Genomic DNA, 17,420 nt, shown 5'->3' with positions numbered 1-17,420 from the left:
GACCAGTCTGGAACTCAATTTGTAGCCCAAGATTCTTCTTGAACTTTCAATCCTCCTGCCTCAGTGTGTCAAAGAGCTGAGATAACAGATCTGTACCACCAGACCTGGCATTCAAACTGGTGTCAAAGGATGGGCGTGACTAGAAAGCCGTCACAGTAATTAATACAATTAGACAACAGCTTGGTACCACAGGTAAGCATCGGGGAGGGGCACCAAGTGATAGTATTTCTTGTTAGCATAAACAGGAAAAGTGGCCGATAGAGTGAAGAAACCCAAATGCAAGAATATGAGAGATAAGTTCTTCTGATACCAAAGGACTAAGGGAATGTTGATCCATAGGTGAGGTGACCCGAGGTCAGGGACACCTCTCCTGCAGCATCTTCTTAGAGCATGAACCAAAGAGAGACAGGAGAAATATTAAGGGGCTTCATGAAACCAGACTTGCAGAAAGAGACTTGACAGACAAGCTGGGGAAAGTAGAAACTGGGTGCCTTGAGTTTGCCCATTGACATTTTGTGAATGAAAACATTCTGCCCCGGGTGGCTTGTACCTAGGGCATGAAACCCAGGCTTCCTCAGACCAACAGAGAAGAAATGATTACCTTCCTGCTGTTACCATCACCCCAACCCTTTGTGTGCCTTGAAACTGGGGCTGGGTGTTGGGGACAGGAGCTAGCTGACCCACTTACTGCCAGGAGTTTGTCTTTTCAGTGTCTTTTAGCTCTGGTGCAGGAAGAACAGCTATCATCTAGTCTTCAACAACACGGTTTATCCTTTAGATTATGGCCTGTGTTTGCACTTGCTACTCTTTCCCCAAGGTCTTCTGGTTCCTGTTTAATTCACTGGTGACAAGAAGTTTGAGGACTGCTTGCTGAAATGCCAGTGTTCATTTGTTCTTCTCTCTGTGCACAAGCCCAGGGTCTGGTGCCTGTCCCTTTGAGAAGCTGCCTCTTCTCCCAGTTGCCTAAGTTGTTGCCAATTCCAACACTCTAGTCTCAAATCTACACAATAGGGTAGGTGTAGGGGCCACTTCTAGACAGAGAAAAACTGGAAAACAGGTTATGTAAAAATATTCATCATATCTTTAAAAAATTACGGGGAGTCAGAGGTAAACTAGAGATTAAGACAATGGATCCACCAAGCAACGGATGGGAACAGATGCAGAGACCCAGAGTCAAACACTAGGTGGAGCCAGGGTACCCCGCAGAAGAGGGACAGGAAGGATTAGAGAGGGATCAAGGACACCAGGAAAACACCCAGAACCAACCAGGGATTAGACGAAGTCAGAGGAACTAAATGGACAAACAGGGACCCTGTGTGGGTCTGAACTAGGTCCTCTATGTATGCCTTAAGGTTGTATAGCTTGGTGGTTTTTAAGGGACTCCCAACAGTGGGGATGGGAGGTGTCTCTGACTCTTTTGCCTTCTCTCATGTCATTTTTCCTCCTACTGGGTTGCCACATCAGCTGTAATATGAAGGTTAGTACCTAGTCTTATTGTACATTGTTAGGCCACCTCTGCTGGATAGCCTGGGGAGGCTGCTTGTTTTGTTTTATTTTCTTTGAAGAGAAAGCAAAGGTAAGAGTTGATCTGGAGGAGAGAGGAGGGATGGGATGGACTGGGAGGAGTGAAGGGTGGGGAAACTGCAGGTGGGGATATAATGCTTCGGAGAGGAATGAAAGTTTAAAAAAGACAATGGATATAACCAACAGATTATGTACACCAGCGTGAGTGGACAGGCCTCAAACACATAGAACTATGGAAACAAGATACAACAGTGAGGTACGTTTTGGAAACCATTAAGACCAAGGACCACTTTCTAAAGATAGAGGCAGACAGAAGGAACATCCCCAGAGGAAAGGTTAAGGGCTGTAGTCAACAGAGAGAGGGAGAAACAGAGATAAGATGCTCGTATGACCTAACAAAGACACTCATGAACACTGGGGACTTGCACTCTGCCCGTCTCTGTACTCAAGGTCTGAAAAGGATGTGTTCTTATTAAAGCAAAAAGAGAATAATAAAAACAACCATGAGACAAAGGCCTTGTTTTCTGCTACTGTTAAAAGAACATACTGTTTTACTTCCATTTAACCACCCTCAGACACCCCAGAGAGGTGTCTCCCTGTCTGGATGATGTTCTTAACCTTTATGAATATTTCTCTTGGTAACTTAGTAAAGGTGTTATCCCAAGCTGGAGAGGATGCCCTGTAGTAGAGATGCCTGCCACCCAGTCTCACTCTGTGCCCACATGGTGGAGGAGCAAACAGCTCCACAGGTTGAGCTGACTTCCACACACTCTGGCCATGTGTGCAGTCCAATTCAAATAAATGAAAATCCAGTGCAAACAAAGGAAACGTTTAGTCCCAGATATGGTGTGTGCAGGATAGGCACACATACTGTGCATCAAAGCGATCGACCACAAGATTTAAGCTTATCCTGCAGGAGCTGGCTTCAGGTTTTCCAAACTCTCACCCAGGAAAGAAGGAGAAACTGAGTCAATACCAAGTGTGAGGGACAGCAAATGCTGAGGGGGTGGGCTTTTACTGGCTGTTGGTGGGCTGTTTTGTTTTCTTTGTTGTTTGTTTCTGTTTTGTTTTGTTTTGTTTTATTTTGTTTTGAGACAGGGTCTGTTGTAGTTCAGGTTGGTCTGAACTTACTACATAACTGAGGTTAGCCTTAAACTCCTGATCCTCTGGCCTTCCCCTCCCACATGCTGGGACTACAGGAGTGCATGACCACCATTCCCCGATGGAGATGAGTATTTTCTATACTAACACTTCCAGAGGACAAGGAGGTAAAAGATAACACTCTGTACTGGTGGTAACCCTCTAAAATCCTGACACATCTACTGAACCCTTCGAAAAGGAAGCTGCACACATCCTGTATGCTTGGTGACTGCTACAGGCCTGCTGTCCCCCTCCAAGTCTGTTTGAGTAGAAACTGAAACTGCACACCTTCTAGCAGCCAAGCCATGGCCCAAGTGGAGTCACCATAATTACCCCAACAAAGTAGGACAAATACCACCACACCATAAATTGTGAGTGTTTCCCACCAAGGAGCAAAGCTGAGAGAAGGGCAGGGGTGTGATTCACTGTTACCTCCTTCTATAGACAGAAAATTCAAATTGAACTAGCTGTTGCCTTTGAGATATTTACCTGCTTCCTTAGGTGGGCTGGGAGGGCCAAAATACACTGCTTTTGTTGCCTTTAATCCCTCTATCTCATGGGCTGGCAGAAATAACTAGAATAAATGTTTGTAACTTATTTATATATAAAATATACAAATATATAACAATATATTATTTTATATTTAATTTAATGTATCATTTTACAGTTATATTTATTTATATAAATTTTAATATATATTTGATTGAATGTATAGCTGATTTGATCTATTGATATATAATTAATTTAATATAATATAAATTAATTTATATATTTATATCACTTAAACATATGGTAAATTTTATGTATATAAAATAAAGTAACTCCTCTTATTTTATTCACCCGTCTGTCTATTAAGCGTTTACTAAGTGTCAGCATTTTCTTAGATATTCAGATAGACAGGTAGAAGAATGGACTGTGAAGAGGAACATGGCAGTCGGCATCCTCAAAAGACAGAGATTTCCTTCCGTTGTGTTGTGTGTAGACCCAAAGGATACACTCTCTCCTCGCCTGTGCCCAAAGTCTACTAAGAAGAAATAGTGAGGTCTCCCCTCACTTCTGAGGCATCGGGGCAGGACTCAGCCCCATAAATGACCTCTGTAAAGTTTCCTCTGTAGAAGCCCAGTCTCAGACTAAAGACAACCACACACTCACACAGTAGAACAGAATCTGTTGTCACACACTGGCTCCTTCAACCACACCCAGGCAGGAGCATCTGAAGAAACTACATTAAGGGCAGGTCACTGGGTAAGTGTGAACAGCTGAATCAGTAGAAAGCCTCATCCTGTCGTCATCTGCTTCCCACACTCTAGAGCCATGCCTTCTCGCAGCAAGCAGTGTTTCAGCATAAAACTCCACACACCACAAGCCACTGTTAGCACACGATATGCAGTGGGGTGGGGGGAGGCAGGTACCATTAGCTGGCATATTTCATGTTCTTCATAACAGTGCACAGGAAAGAGTCTCACCAATGCTACATGCACACACTTCTTCAGATTAATTCCAGATATAAAATAGACATGTAGCAGAAAGGTATTTTTTATTTTAATTGGGACTTCTTTAATTTTTAGGGATAGATAATGATTGTACACATTTATGGGGCACAGTGTGATATTTCAATGTGTGTGGAAATCATCAGTCAGAGTTCTCAGCACATCTCTCCTGTAGGCATTTGGTAACACCCACGGTCCTTCCACCTCGCTATCCGGAAGTTCCCAACATGTTGGCAAACATACAACAATCATTGATCATAATGGTCACCCCACCAGCCAAACCATTAGCCAACCTCTACCATCCCATCAGTCTCCTGGACTCTGGTAACCACTGCATTTCTCCCTACCTCAGGCTTGAGCTAGTTGAGCTTCCAAGCAGTGGGGAGAACAGGAGGTGTTTGCTTTTCTGTCTCTACTCGATGTCTATGTAACGTGTTATTGACCGTGGTGGGGGTTCTTCTGCAGATGAATCGTTTTGCTCATATCTTTGATAGAGATGGCAGAGTATGGGATGAGAAAGCCAGGGTGAGTTTGTGCAGTAAGAGCCATCAAGATAAAGTTTATCTATTTCATTTGCCCAGATTTAGGCTTTAAATGGCTAACATGACTGAGAAAGCCCGGTTGAAAAATGCCAGCTCTGGGGTTGGGGATTTAGCTCAGTGGTAGAGCGCTTGCCTAGGAAGCGCAAGGCCCTGGGTTCGGTCCCCAGCTCCGAAAAAAAGAACAACCAAAAAGAAAAAAAAAAGAAAAATGCCAGCTCCCAGGAAGGAATGCTAACGCCTGTCTAATGGCGTATCATAACAGGTTTGGCATTTGCTAAACACACCTTTGTGAACAGAGGTTCCCCATGCCCGTTCCCTCTTTTTGAAGACATGTGGCAGATCTGAGGCTTGGGACACAGTGGCATCCTTCAGGGCAGGACCTTCTCACAGATCCACTGCAAAGCAACCTCACAACTGGAGGCGTGGAGGCCACACCTGTGGATGGTGCCACACTTCTGTACCACGCTGTTAGAAAGAATGCTGTAAGAAAGCAGAGGCATTGGTCACTTTCGGTAACCTGCAAGGTAGAAGACTTAAAAGGCATGATCGAAAAGAAGTGGAATGAATCTAGTCTCCTCAGATCCCCCCTGCACCAAAGCAGTCAGAGAATAAGCTGTTTATTGTCCCCTCGAACATGTCGCCACATTTTTGTCCTTTCCTATGATCACCGTTTTCTTTCCTGTCTTTGTTCCTTTATCTTCTGTGGCACAGCCAAACCCACTAGAAACAGGAGCGTCCTGAAGCCAGCACAGTTCCAGGAAAGCTGAGAGGGTGGCTTCCTCGCATTGCTGTCCTGTCTCTCATTTTGGCTTTTGGTCTCTGAGTGTTGTTCTCTTGGGGGAATTCAGCATTATGATTCAGTTTATGTCTTTTCCAGAGAAAATTATGTCTGAGTCTTTTTAAGAAAATACTAAAATTCACATTAGCTGGCACTATTGGGGCCTTCTTTATGCCTTGGAGATCTTAAGCACCGATTAGCACAGAGGAGGCCATTTCTCCAGGGGTCTGCGAGGGGTATCTGTCCCTGCGCTAATGCACACAGCATCACTGATGCAGGGTTAACAGAGGCAATTAACTAACTGTGACTGACCAGGGGATGGGTTACAGGTTCAAGATCTCTTCTTATTATAGACTTCGAGATCTTTGTAAAAGTAGTTTAAAGTTAGGGGTTCATACTGGGTACACCCCTGAAGGAATAAAACTCAGAAAGTAAGGTAGTTTGACTAAAATAACTACTTTATAGAGTACATGATGAAATAGCATTAGAAGTTAGGTATTAGTGTTTGCTACTCATAAAAAGACCACTTCATATCGTTTCTGTTTGTTTGGAGTGCTTTCAAATACTCCATCCTAAAAGCAGGAAGCCATGTATTAAATGTGTTTGCTTTAGTGAAGACACTTTTTAGATTCTCTACATTGGAGTTATAGGTCAAAGAAGGAGTTGGAGGAAGAGTTGAAGGAGAAGGAAGAGGAAGAGGAGGAAGAAGAGGAGGAGGAAGAAGAGGAAGAGATTCATCTTTTGTTTGTATATTCTAATTGCAACTGAACTCGTAACCCTGAACATGTAACGAAAAGTCAAACACATTTTGTACCACTTAGATAATCATTGGTCTGTCTGTTTTGTGAACCTTGTATAAATAAAGAACCTGGTTGCTAGTCAGTCATTGTAGCAGAAATGGCCTGATTGCTAGTCAAAGCCATACAGGCAGCCCTCTGCCCTGCCAGGAGTCACCCAATCAGGAAGGTCCCTGCTACTGTCCTCTCATGCTGGGGAAGCATCCTCAACTTCCAACCACCCTCATCCACCCACCAATCCACACCCACACCCACTCCACAATCTCTCCTTTTCACTCTTTGCTGTCTGTCTTTTTCCTTCTGTTTCCCTGAGTTATTCCTTCCTTCTTCCTCTTCTTTCACTGCCTCATTCCTCAAACACTTTACCTTAAGCTGAGAGCTGGGCCATCTTCCCACCTCCAGCCATCGATGTTCCTCAAGCCAATCCAGTAAAAGTCCTCACCCACGTACTCCTGGAACAGGTTCTAAGAGAAAGATTGAAGACAGTGAATAAAGATAACAAAGACACCCGGGACCCCTTGAGTGAATCACATATCATCCTTATCCTTTCTCTGTGTCTCTCTGTCTGTCTCTGTCTATGTCTCTCTGTGTCTCTGTCTATCTCTGTCTCTCTCAGACCCGGGTGAGGACTGGATGTTTATTTAAGCCAAAATTCATCTGTTGAAACTATAACCTCTGAAGTCATCTGAAAGTAGATAGCCTCAAGTTGTTTAGGCTTAGGTGAGGTCATAAGAAGGTACCCCCATGAAACAATGCTACAGCCTTAAAATAAGAAGGGACCAGAGCTACAGCTCTCTCTACAGTGAGGACCCAAGGCAAGACACTCAGATGAGCTGAAAGAGGCTCTAAGCAGCAACCTTGACTTTAGACATCCCAATCTCCAAAACTGTGCCTGCTGTTTAAGCCATTCGCTCTAGGGGATCTTATTGAAATGAAGGAAATTGAGGCAAACAACCACTTCACTTAACTAAGCCCTCTTTCCCTTCTAATTCTAATGGGGCTCCTGGTTCTAACTAAGGTCTATCTATTATGAGGAGCTGCCTCGCAGAACTGACCTTTAGTTTATAAGTACACCTCACACCATAACAGATAAGATACTGGGTCAGATCCATCTGCACTGCTACTTCCTTTCTGATTAGATGGAGCCTGATAGGTACTCAGCAGAAGCTGCAGGAGCATTCACCTCACTCATTATCCACACCACCAGCCGCAGTTACACTCACTCAGTGATATGCTCTGTGTCTCCCATAAGGCTCTCATTTTCAATGGGCATTTAGGCTGAGTTAAACTAAGTGTATCCCTGTGTGTACCCCTTGGGATGGGATGAACGATGCTTTGCTCTGTACAGTAGTAGTACAATCCAGTGAAGATGTTTATGCCCTCAGGGAGCTGCTCACCGCATTAACCAGAACAAAGAATAAGTCCACAAAGATGGATTTTTGTCGTTAAGGTTGTACATTCATGTAATGAATAATTACATTTTCAATATCTTCCAGTGACAGCTTAATTAATTGAATTTGGACTAAACTACTTGAATTACCTTTTTATGGTATTTTAGATTGGTGTTTGTTGAATCATTTCCTTAGAGGAAATTGTCTTTTATTCAGAAATTAAGAAGGTCCAGTGAAATACCAATTCTATTATTATGATGCTCCTAAATGTCTCAATTGGGGGTCATTTTTATTTTGGTCCTGGAAGAGGCCACCTGAGGAGAAAGAACATGAGGGCTCAGCTGTAGACAGCTCTCCCTTGCCTGACTGCATCCTTCCCAGCAAGAAGAGAGTCAAAGGCCTAAGTTCTCTCTGCATGCCCAGGGACAGCAGACAGTTGGAAACTCTTCTGTGTTCTCTACTAAGGCTGGAAGCACCTCTGTCCTCTCTTCACTAGGTTTCAGGTTTTAAAAATCTAAAAATCTACACGTACAAAGGCTTGCATAATCTGGGCACTGCCAATCACTCGTTCACCAACTTCTAGCCCCATCTGCCCTCTTTTCTCCTTTTTGTAACAGGCCAAGAGCATTCTTGCATTAGGACTTTGCACAGCCTGTACTGTGCCCTGGATTTTCGATGACCGTCATCGTATAGGCCTTGGCCTTGCTTCTGAAGGGTCCATGTAGAGCAATGTCCAGTGACTATCCCATCAAACTGTGCATTTTCTCTCCAGCACGAATTGCCATATTTATTTATGACTTTAGTTGCCTGTCTCATCTAAAATTTCCCACTATAATGGCAAGAACTCTTGCTTACAAGAGTCTCAACACCTTGAAGCAATATAGGAAATACCTTACTCATATGTAGTATTTGTGGAAGAATAAACTTTGGCATCAGGCTCATGATATCCTAAGTACAAATCTCCATACCTTTTGCCTCTTGTGAGTACTGACTGTGCACGCTGAGGTAGCATGAGAGAATGAAGGAGAAAGAAGAGATTGGACAAAGTGATAGGCCAGTGCTCAAGATGGCGTTTGTGGGCCCACTGTCTAAAATGGTTGCTTATATTGAAGGAGACATGTGGGTTGCCTGGTCTCCCCTGGCTATTTAAGAAAACCTTTCACTTCTTGGGCTGGAGCTGTGAAGTTCAGTGGTGAAGCGATTGATTACCTAGTACATACGAGGCTGTGGTACTGTCTCCATAACCACAAGAGAGAAGGAAAATCTTCATTGCGTTTTCTTATCCTCTCCAAAGGAGGACCAGAGCTAATAAGGCACTGAAGTGGGAAGGCATCTTGCAGGGCAGGAAAGAGCACCTCTTCTTGTGCTGGTTTATTATGCTCAAGTCCCACACGATGCTAAGCCACATGACTAGTCCTCCTACTCAAGGTGAACCCAGATGTTCAAAAATTTCTCTTGAATATCATCCCACATGAAAAAGGCCTTCAAACACAAATAAAATTATTTTTCTCTCTCCTCCTGATTGGTTGATTAGGGTATGTGGGCGCGTGTACATGTGTCAAATAGAAGAAACATAAATGTATGCCTAAAGGTCTTAACTCAGAACTCTTTATCTCCCAAAGAGATTGCCACTTCTGGAGCAGGCAATGTTTGCTTGTATTCCAAAAAAGGGGAACACCGCAAAAACCAAAAGGAACCAAAAAAATGTTAGATTAAGTGGGGCTCACCACAGCTCACATGTGTGGAGGTTCCAGGATTGAACTCAGGCTGTCTGGTTTGGTGGCAAGCACCTTTCCTCACTGAACTATTTTGTGACCTGAATTTTTTCAGTTTTAATAGACTTGTATTGGTGGTCAGAGTCTCAGTCTGTAGGCTGTGTTGTCCCAGAGCATAAGCTTCTCTGAGTTCAGGCTACAGAGTGGAGGAATTACCAGCATGGGTCACCACATCCAGAATTATGTTTTTAAATATGGTCTTTCCAGACACACATGAAGCTAGGTGTACTGCTCATACCATGATAAAATAAGTCTTGCCTGAGAACGAAAGAGTACACAGGGGCAATGGACTCTACCAATCTGTACAGGTCGTTTAGATTTGAGAGACATTGACAAAAAAGTGAAAAAAAAAAAAAGAAAAAGAAAAAATCAAGTAAGAATTCACAGGAATGTGGGAAATTACTTATCAGTAGCTTTATTAAATGTAGCAGGGGTTTATTAAATAAATGTAGCAGGGGCACTTGGCACCCTCCAACTCTGACTGGAACCAAGTGCTCTGGGTTTAAAAAAAAACAAACAAAAAAGTCTTGACTTTGGAAAAGTAGTGGACTTAACTCAACAGAGTACTCTCCACAGTGGCCACATGATCCAGGAAACATAAAGAAAGAAAAAACAAAATCCTTCAAGAATCCTCCGGGCACAAAGACAGCCCCAACTCCCAGATACTCCTTGTCTTAGCTCTTCTGGCTCTCCTGGGCGCATGTCTCCTGTGCGCATGGGGTAGTTTATGGCGCTGCTGTAGTTGATTCTCTGTTGCACTGTCTCGTGTTGTGACTCACTGCTGCTCTGTCAGAGTTTAGGGGCAAATGTTTCCAGCTAGTTGCTCACTTTTGCTAATGACTTCAGTCAGGTGCTCAAAGCTGCTATAGTAAGTTCCAGAAAACAAGGCTATGTAGTGTATCTTGCCACTTGGCTTAGAGAAAGGATAAAGGAAAAGCACATCTCTGAGGAAGGATTTGGAATTTAGATCCTCCTGAATTTCAAACGCATAAGTGTTCTTTTGAGAGAAAATAAACTAAATAGCTCATCTTTACTCAAAATAGGCAGTGTCAATCCAGGACTGTGGTGAACTCCTTGAATCCCAGGAGATTAGTCTGAATGGATAGCTGAGCCCAGGACACCATGAGTTTGAAACCAGCCCATGCTACAAAACCCCTAGCTCTCAATTATTAATGAACTATTCTCTGTGGTTTGATTTTATTCTCCCATCAAATTAAAAAAAACCGCAGTATCAAAACCGAAAATCATCTAAGATTTCTTACTTTCTTATGTGTGAATTGTAACTGAGGTTGGTCAAGTTTGTGCCAGGAAGTCAGCTCATCTAAGGGCTTGGAGAGACTCTGGGTGCACAGGAGCTGAGGGGGCTGTAGGAAACAGAGCCTCACCCCCACCCCTGTGTTCTCTTCTTCTAATTGAACTTTCTAGACGTTGTTTCCAATCTGGAACTTACTAAAATCCAGTGAATAAAGAACACTCAGCAGAGGACATTTAAGTGCTTATCTGTAGTCCCTTTGTCCCTGAGTCTGTCCTTGCCAAGTTCCACCCACTTCCTCACAGAACTGGACCTCTGTATTTCAGGACCTCATCCCTCATTTAACTTGGCTTGTGTTCTACGTCTAGTTCCTCTGCAGTGCTTACCAGCATCTCCCCTCTGTCACACACAAACTCACACATACACACACACACACACACACACACACACACACACAGGCAAATACAAGCACATATACATACCATAAGCACACCAAGGCATGTGTGTGCAGACACGTGCATAGACAAATAAATAAATGTCCAAATTCACACATAAATAAACAATTGTTAAAAAAATACATACACAAAGTAGATAAATGAATATTTAAACACAGAGAGAGAGAGAGAGAGAGAGAGAGAGAGAGAGAGAGAGAGAGAGCTAGAAGGCTGAGGCAGGAAAACCACAAGTTCATAGCCAGGCTGGACTACATAGGAAGACGTCATCTCAAAGGAAGGAGGGAATAGAGGAGGTGAGAGGAAGAGAGGGAGGGAAGAATAGCTCTATATTTTCTATATGTTTTCATTTACCACTCCCTGGTTGTCCGGAAATGTAAGGAGATGCGAGCCTTTGTCTGCACAGAACTTCAGACTAGAGTTCCAGTCCCTTTTCTCCATTGAGAAGTAGTAACAGTGGCTCCCATTCCTCATCCAGAAGTTGGGGCACCTGGAGCACTGGGAACACATAAAGCCCTTGGAGCCTACAAGGAAAGAGGATGCAGTTCACATCTTTGTGGACCAAATGATCCTGGAAAGTAAAAAGGAGATACAGGAGAACATGGCCTCTCCAGTGTCTACCTTGCCCTTCCCCTTGTCAAACTACTGAACGGTTCACCTTGTCTAGCTTATCACTCTGAAGTACGTTCCACGAGGCAGGCATGGATTCTGACCAAATGTCTGCTCAGCCTGTAGAGCACATGTACACTGAAAATGATCTGTATCCATGTGATACACACACAGCACATAAAGGATGCATGGGCTGTCATGGTACATGTCTAAGTACTGTCTGTATAGCCCTGAGTGAGTTCACGGAGTTCATGAATTCACGTGTTCAGAACCTTTCAGGACATCCAGCCTCAAGACAGCATGCATGAGGTATACAGGAAAAAGGAGGCCAGCCAGAAAGAGCCAACTGATGTGATCTCTGGAACCAATAGAAATTTAAAAAAAATCATCTTCAGACAAAGTCGCTACTTAAACAATTTTTTTTCTGACAGAAAAGCACATTTTCCTCTAGAAAATACAATCTTCCTTCCTTTAAAGTGCTTGAAATGAATGGCCATTGTGTAAGCATCTTGGGGACTTCAAATAAGTTTCCACGATTGGGGTTTTTTTCCTTCCATGAGACTCATTTGCATAAAAATCACCATATGCCATCCCACCACAGGACACAGGCACATACATGAACATCTGTCGTACACATACATGTTCTAGATTGGGAACTGGAAGTTAGGAAAAGCTTCCTGAGTCTCACTAAGTTTAGGTAACTTCCTGAGGGAAGGCTGTGTATGTGAGCACAGCACCAGGTTGAAGTCTTCAGACTGAGGTGTCAAATTGCATTTGGTGGCCTCATGCCTTTTCCAGACAACTGTGGCAAAATCAGCCTGGATCAGAAAAGTTCCAACTTCCTGGGAGTTTCTCTGCTGAAAGTTAGGGTCTGAGTACAAAGTGCAGAGTGTGACTGAATCCTATGAATGCTCTACTAGAGTCTGTAAAACCCTGCCACTAACAGTCGTCTTGCTTTATAATAGAAAAGGAAAGGTTAACTTGGAGGTGAAGTTAGCACTCACCACAGCACAGAGTCCGTTGGTACAACAGAAGACTCATGAGAATCACAGTCAAAAGCCCCAAAGCCACCATCACAAGGTAGGAAACACAGGGTCGGTGTAAGACAGCTGCAGAGACACAACCCAAAGCAAAAGCCTTGAGCCATGAGCAGAGGCTCAGGCAAGAACCTCTGTATCTTGAAGCACTTCTGCCTGGAGGCCACACAGGTTCCTCTCCTGATTAGGGTGAGCACTTGTTCTCCAGTTAAAGTGAACCCTTGGCTTTGCAACTGTGGCTTCTGTACTCTCACTAGGACAGAGAGCTAGTGTGTAGATAAGCAAGCTCCACCTGTTAGAGATCGAAGGACAATTTGGAATGATTTACCAGAATTGAAAAGCATTTTGCTTTTTGGCCCAGCAATTTCTCCTCGAGTAACATTTTTCTAGACAGGCACACATGTGTGAGATACACACATAAGGTTACCTGTGGCAGTAATGTCTGTACGATGGCCACCTGTTTACACCTATCAACCAAAGAAACCCCCAAGTCAGCAGGATATATTTATAGCCATGAAATATGTAGCTTCTGAAGAGGGATTCTTTTAAAGTCAATAGGAAGTGATTTTTAAATATATAATTAAAAGAAAGGCATATTCCTCAGAACAAAGGCTTCCTGATATCACTGATGTCTATCCAAAAGCACTTCTCAGCCTTTAGGCCAAGATCAAATGTGGAAGTCCATCCGGGCATTTGATAGTGTTTTCCCTTTTAAAGAGGAAATGGGAGTTTGGAGCAGAAGCAAAAGGAGAGGTTCTTTTGCTTTTTTTTAAATATTTATTTATTTTTTTATCCTTATAATTTGAATCTGGCACTCAATTTTTAAATAAATAAAATTTTAAACTGATGGCTTCTCGGCCTTTTGGCTACGATCAAGTATAAAATTTAAGCTGAAATAAAGTAAAACGAAGTTTTACTAAACAAAACCAAGTTCTTCTTCTTTTCAGAAGAACTTGATAAAATTCACCTTGTTTTCCAAGAAACTATTCGATGTACCATAAGTTTAAGTTGGCCTTGTTTTTGAGGGTTGAGCACTGTGTCTTATTACTTACGTGGCTTACTTCGTCTAAGAATACTGTATTTCCAGTTTGAAAATGAAAGTATTCTTCTCAGATATTTGTTTTAAAAAAAATCACAGGTGTCTTATCATTTGATGGCATGGGAAGCACGTGTAAAGAAGAAATGTAAAGATTCTTTTGCATTCCTTCGGTTATCTTGAAATAAATCAATTATTTTGGGGCTGGATGTGGTAGCCCAGACCTGTCGTGGTGGCATTTGGAGCCTAAAACCAGAGGGATCCGTGATCCAAAGTCACCCCAGCAAATTCGGGGTCAGCTTGGGCTACATGAGATTCTGTCTCAGAGAGAGAGACTTTAATTTTCCTACTGTAGTCCCATGTACCTGCTCAAGTTTTAGGTAAATTGTTCTTAACACATTCCCATCAATGAAAGAGTCTCAATTTCTTAAAGTAATTTTATAGTAAGAGTTCAACGTAGCACATGCTTTCACTCATGAATCCCAAGTGTCTTGGGATTCTAATGAAATAAGAACAACAACAAAAAACTTCACCTTTAACCCCAGCACTGGGGAGGCAGAGACAGGTGGATCCCTTTGAGTTTGAGGCCAGCCTTATCTACAGGGTATAGCCAACACTACATAGAGAGACCCTATCTCAAAAACTAAAACTAAAATTAAAAATTAAAAAGTATATCAGATTTGTAACATAGATGACTTTTTTTATCATTTATGCCTACCCCCCACCACCCCAGACAGGGTATCTCTGTGTAACCCTAGCTGCCCTGGAACATGCTCCGTAGACCGGGTTAGCTTTGAACTCAGAGATCTGCCTGCCTCTGCTTCCTGAGTGAGCACCACCAAGCCCAGCTGCATAAATGACTTCTTAATGAAATTAAAAGCCCTCATTTATTTGTGTGCCAAATGAAAGAAAATGTTATCAAATTATAGTTGTATTTGGGTAGCCACCATCCAACTTAAAGTAAAACAAAAATTTTACTTATTTTATTTTATGTATATATTAGTTCCAACTATTAATTATTAGGTTCTTTACTTAAAATATATTTAATAAATAAATAAATAAATAACATATCATATTATTAATTAAGTTCTATACTTCAAAATACACATTCCTTTTGACTTAACACTTCTATCCCTCGCGAATTAGAGCAGATACAATAAAGGAAAAATCACACATACAGTGATGTGTAGCTCTATATGGTTTATAGAAACAGAAATAAATCTAAATGCCCATGATTTAGAAAACATGGCAATGTTTTCAAAAGGTGCATAAAAATTTTAACAAAAAGGAGGGAGAAAAGGGTGGTAAAAAACAGAGAAAATCTTAAAAACTATAAAAGAGATAGTGTCTCTTGGAGTCACCTGCTCAACGTGTAAAACCAAAGATTAATTTTGGCATTTACATCGGCCCCTGTCTCAGACAGAATCTGCATAAAAAGGGGGGTTTGTAGGTGTCGTGGATGATCTCTGACTCCACAGATCTCTAGCCAGCAGTCTTTAGCATCCAATGCCTTTCACTGAGTCGCACCCCAAGAAAGAGAGAAGAAACAGGAAACAAATCTACATGCATGAATCCATTTCTCATCTCAACAACTCTTACCACTAGCCCTTAATAAAACTGTTGCTTTTTTCACTCCGTGGTTAGAGAAACAGAGGTACGTGGTGGATGGCCGCCATCAAAGCCTGACTACAGAAAAATCCTCTCACGAAGCTCTGACTTTAGGTCAGGGTCAATAAATAATGGCACGTTTGTCTGCATGTACAGAATCCTTGAGAATAAAAGGAAAAAATAACAAAAAATATAGCATTGCCTTTGCAGGGCATGAGCTGGGATCCCAGGAGTGGGAGCCTAGAGAAGAATCATCTGAGACATTGCAGCCGCGCTCCACACCGAAAGTCCATGTCTCGGATCGGCGTGGCAAACTGAACCTGAAGTATGCTTTCACAGTGTCCTGGATCCTGCACCCTCCCCTCCCAGTAATTCCCCTCTCCTCATCCTCCGCACAGTCTTCAGTGCTGACCTGCCTAACTCACCTTTGAGCTTCCATCTGGAGTCATCTTGGACTCGAGGTGCAGCAGGCAGCTCTAATGTTGAGTAGATAGAGTTGTCGGCCATCTCCACCCAACGCCTTTCACACTCAGCTGGGAGTGCCCACAGTAAGCAGGGTGAGATCAGCACCCGTGAGGAACAGCCCATCCTGTAAAGTAGCAGCAAGGAGACTTGACCAAAACAGAAGCAAATGTGTCAGGAAATGATTCAGGTTCTAGGGCTGCTATAGAAATGGATGATCAAATTGTCCTTTGAAGTCAGCACACCCAGAAGATGCTTGCTAGATACATGCTGACTCATCTTGCTCTGTGGGGATCATGGTGCTCAGGCCCAGAAGTTTGTATATGGACTCTGCAATAAATGTGAATAGTTCCTAGACTTCATCACAGAGCCTCTTTCCCTTCTAAAAAAGACAGACACCAAGTAATGCTGATTTCCTCATACTGTGGACCTTTTGAGTACCAGTAAGAGCTAGGGTGACGGATTGTGGCTGCATGGGCCTATTTCACGGAGGAGACAGACTCCCATGCATTTTGTGAGTGTGCCATAGCATTCACTGTCTTGCCCGGAACACCTTGACCTTTTCTCATTGCTTTATCTTTCTATTCGAACACAACTACAAAGAAAAACAAGTTCTAAAGCGCCAGCAGTTTATTTCTGGTAGGAGAAGGGCTAATAAAAACTCAAGTAAGAAAACATAAAGGGCTGTGATCTTTGAGAAAGGAGAGAGTAAAGTGAACAGGACTCTCCACCCTGGCTTCCCCAGGGAGAAGGAATCGGATAAACGGGGTAGCAGTCACTCTCACCAAGCAGGAGTCAGAGGCTGGCATTCTGAACTGTTACTGTGGCTGGGAGTTATATGGCCCAGTTACTGATAAGAGCTTTGCACCGGGAGGTACCTGAAAGACCTTGGGGGAATCCACCACAGGTCTGTGACTAAAATCTAGGATGCTCAGGCATGAGACAGAGCTTCATCTCTACAGCACAGTCTCCTGCACTGCCAGCAACTGTCAACAGAGGTAGTGTAGTGCTTGTTATGCGTACTAACACACACACACATACACACACATACACACTCCCACACACACACTCACACATACACTCACACACACACTCACACACACCACACCCACACACACACACACACACACACACACACACACACACACACACACACACACACACACACACACACACACACACACACACACACACACACACACACACACACACACACACACACACACACACACACACACACACACACACACACACACACACACACATATACACACACACACACACACACTCACACACACATACACTCACACACACATATACACATACATACATGCACACACACACTCAGACACACACATACACACACAGACACACACAGACACACACACAGACACACACACACACACACACACACACACACACACACACACACACACACACACACACACACACACACACACACACACACACACACACACACACACACACACACAAACACACACAAACACACACACACCACATCCCTAG

At 43.0% G+C, this 17,420-nt stretch overlaps 1 protein-coding gene across 1 annotated transcript; it reads right to left on the bottom strand.

Annotated features, from left to right (window-relative positions):
• Positions 1-5,064: 5,064 nt before the first annotated feature.
• On the bottom strand, positions 5,065-15,938 carry Klrg1 (killer cell lectin like receptor G1). The gene is made up of 5 exons (XM_032907401.1): positions 15,857-15,938; positions 12,755-12,859; positions 11,496-11,665; positions 6,638-6,735; positions 5,065-5,176 (listed from the first exon to the last, which is right to left on the bottom strand). Exons 1-5 carry the CDS (start codon positions 15,936-15,938, stop codon positions 5,065-5,067), a joined length of 567 nt encoding a protein of 188 aa, XP_032763292.1.
• Between the last annotated feature and the right edge of the window lie 1,482 nt (positions 15,939-17,420).

This window comes from Rattus rattus, chromosome 6 (assembly GCF_011064425.1).
Source record: "Rattus rattus isolate New Zealand chromosome 6, Rrattus_CSIRO_v1, whole genome shotgun sequence".
NCBI classification, from domain to species: domain Eukaryota; kingdom Metazoa; phylum Chordata; class Mammalia; order Rodentia; family Muridae; genus Rattus; species Rattus rattus.
Note: the sequence above shows the minus strand (reverse complement) of the source record. Positions and strands in the feature narration are given on the sequence as shown.

Coding starts and splice junctions, on each gene's coding strand:
- Klrg1 (XM_032907401.1), bottom strand. CDS start 15,938: ATGGCCGACAACTCTATCTACTCAACATTAGAGCTGCCTGCTGCACCT. Junction 12,860..15,856: donor CTCCAGATGGAAGCTCAAAG/GTGAGTTAGGCA, acceptor GTGTCTCTGCAG/CTGTCTTACACCGACCCTGT. Junction 5,177..6,637: donor GGCCCAGCTCTCAGCTTAAG/GTAAAGTGTTTG, acceptor GCTTTCTTACAG/CATTCTTTCTAACAGCGTGG.